The sequence below is a fragment of a genome, unplaced genomic scaffold, assembly GCF_019419815.1.
Source record: "Pyrus x bretschneideri cultivar Hongxiangsu unplaced genomic scaffold, Pyrus_bretschneideri_v1 Contig66, whole genome shotgun sequence".
NCBI classification, from domain to species: domain Eukaryota; kingdom Viridiplantae; phylum Streptophyta; class Magnoliopsida; order Rosales; family Rosaceae; genus Pyrus; species Pyrus x bretschneideri.
Window position 1 is genome coordinate 1054247 of NW_025999805.1, and position 2643 is coordinate 1056889.

Genomic DNA, 2643 nt, shown 5'->3' on the forward strand with positions numbered 1-2643 from the left:
ACCCACATAAATTCCCAGTTTACGCTGAGGTCCCATTTTAGTATGTTGTGGCGATGCAATAGACACATAAACAGCATAACCAAAAACTCGTAAATGTGAAATGTTTGGCTGATGTCCAAACACGAGTTGTATTGATGAGTATTGGTGGTTGGCTATGGGTCTCAATCGAACCAATGATGCAGCATGTAAAATGCCATGTCCTTATGCAGAGACTAACAAATCCTTTGCTAAACCATTTTGAGTATGGACATAAGGAATAGGGTGTTCAACATCAATGCCTAGTGTCATACAGTAATCATCAAAGGTTTAAGATGTAAATTGACCAGCGTTATCAAGTCGGATTGACTTAATAGGATGATTTGGGAATTGTGCTCGCAACTTAAATATTTGAGCAAGAAGTTTCACAAAAGCTACATTTCGAGTAGACAATAGGCAAACATGTGACCATTGGGTAGATGCATCAACCAAAACCATAAAATACCCAAATGGTTCACAAGGTGGTTGAATAGGCCCATAGATATCCCCTTGAATTCTTTGCAAAAATGATGGGGATTCAGCATCAACCTTTAGTTGTGATGGTCTACTTACCAACTTCCCTTGAGAACAAGCCTTGCAAGGGATATCATTTGAGGTAGTAATGTGTCTGCTCAATAATGGATGTCCATTAGACTTGGTAATGATCCTACACATCATGGTGGATCCTGGATGACCCAGATGGTGATGCCAAAGCATGTAAACTTTTGAATCTATGAACTTCTGGTTTATGACAACATGTACCTCAATTGTCTTTATGTATGTATAATACAATCCACTCGATAAACCACGTAACTTCTCCAATATACGCTTCTGGGTATCATTAGAGGTAATGCATAAATATTCCACATTTTTTGCACTTTTCGTTTTAATTTGGTATCCATTTAGACGTATGTTTTTAAGACTCAACAAATTTCGAGTGGATTGAGTAACGTACAACGCATTCTATATGAACAATATTGTTCCATTTGGTATCATAATATGGGCTTTTCTTGAGCCTTCAATTACATCTGATTGCCCTGATATTGTTGTTACCTTTACTTTTGCACGTACCAAGTTCGAGAAATACTTTTGATCTCGAAGTATTGAATGCATGGTTGCGCAGTCTGCAAGACAAAAATCTCTGCTATTGCTCTTGTTTTGAGAATAACCATAATTGTTATCCATGTTCTCTAAGTAAAGAAATTACAGTTAAAAAGCAATTTATTCATATTGGAATACTACTTTAATTGAATTGAAAATGCGAGCATTAAACCACAAGTACAAATAACAAGAGTATATTAAACATAAATGATTTAATTGGACCCATAAACTTCATTTCCTCTATCAGTAATACAGTCTGAAACATCTAGGTGGGTTGTGTTCAATTGTCCTAATAAATTGGACACTGGATCAAGTATTTCCATTGGTTGAGGAAATTGGTCTCGATACCTTTCTCCTTAAGGGATGCTTGATATAGATCCACCAGATGTTTTGGCGTACGACAGTTACGCGCCCAGTGCCCATTGCCACCACACCTATGGCAAACTCCTTTAGGATTTCTAGGAGTGTTCATATGAGCCTTGCCTTTTTGGCAATTTGCATTCTTAAAGCTCGAGCCTGTATTATGCCTTGGAACCTGATTATGAAACTGGACACCATGGTTCTTGCCTTTTCCATTCGACCAGCCTCTCTTGTGGCCGTGTCCTCGTTTGTAATTATTACCACAAGAGGATGTGGTATTCCTTTCAAGGGAAGAACATTCACCTCTGGGAATGGTGCAAATCCAGTAGGCCGGGACTAATGATTCTTCATCAGAAGCTTATTGTTTTGCTCAGCTACAAGGAGTACAGATATCAGCTGGTTGTACTTAGTAAAGCCTCTTTCTCTATACTGCTGCTACATGAACACGTTGGAGGCATGAAATGTGCTGACAGTCTTTTCCAGCATATCTTCCTCAGTTATTGTTTCTCCACAAAGCTTCAACTGGGAACTAATTCTGAACATTGTAGAATTGTATTCAGCCGCCGTCTTGAAATCCTGGATCCTTAGGTGAGCCCACTCATAACGAGCCATTGGAAGAATCACCGTTTTCTGGTAGTTATATCTATTTTTCAGTGCCTTCCAGAGGGTTAATAGATCTTCAACTATGAGGTACTTGCTCTTTAGTCCCTCACCAAGGTGGCGATGGATAAAGATCATGGGCTTCGCCCGATCTTGAGAGGATGCACCGGTATCCTCCTAGATGGTATCCCCAAGATTTCCTGCCTCCAGAGGGATCTTGGCATCCATTACCCAATTAAGGTAGTTCTTTCCAGTAATATCCGGGGTGACAAAATGAAGTTTTGCCAAGTTCGTCATTTTCTTTTATGAAAGAAAAATGAGGTGTGTAAGAACTTGTAATAATATGTATTCTGGAGGAATATATTGTTACAATTTCTGGTTCTTACAAATTTTGATCTTCAGGCCAAAATGATAAGTACTTGAATCTTCAGACTCGAGATTTACATGATTAATGAGAAGGGTGATTGTACCGCACCATTTTCATCTAAACAAATATAGGATGGGCGATTAATTCCACATCACTTTAAACAGCAGGAAAATTTAAATATATAGAGCAGGGTGGACGAT

At 38.7% G+C, this 2643-nt stretch overlaps 1 protein-coding gene across 1 annotated transcript; it reads right to left on the bottom strand.

The window, feature by feature from the left end:
* Positions 1-1911: 1911 nt before the first annotated feature.
* Positions 1912-2373, bottom strand: LOC103951466. The gene is made up of 2 exons (XM_048573309.1): positions 2308-2373; positions 1912-2253 (listed from the first exon to the last, which is right to left on the bottom strand). The coding sequence occupies exons 1-2, from the start codon at positions 2371-2373 to the stop codon at positions 1912-1914; spliced, it is 408 nt and encodes a 135-aa protein (XP_048429266.1).
* Between the last annotated feature and the right edge of the window lie 270 nt (positions 2374-2643).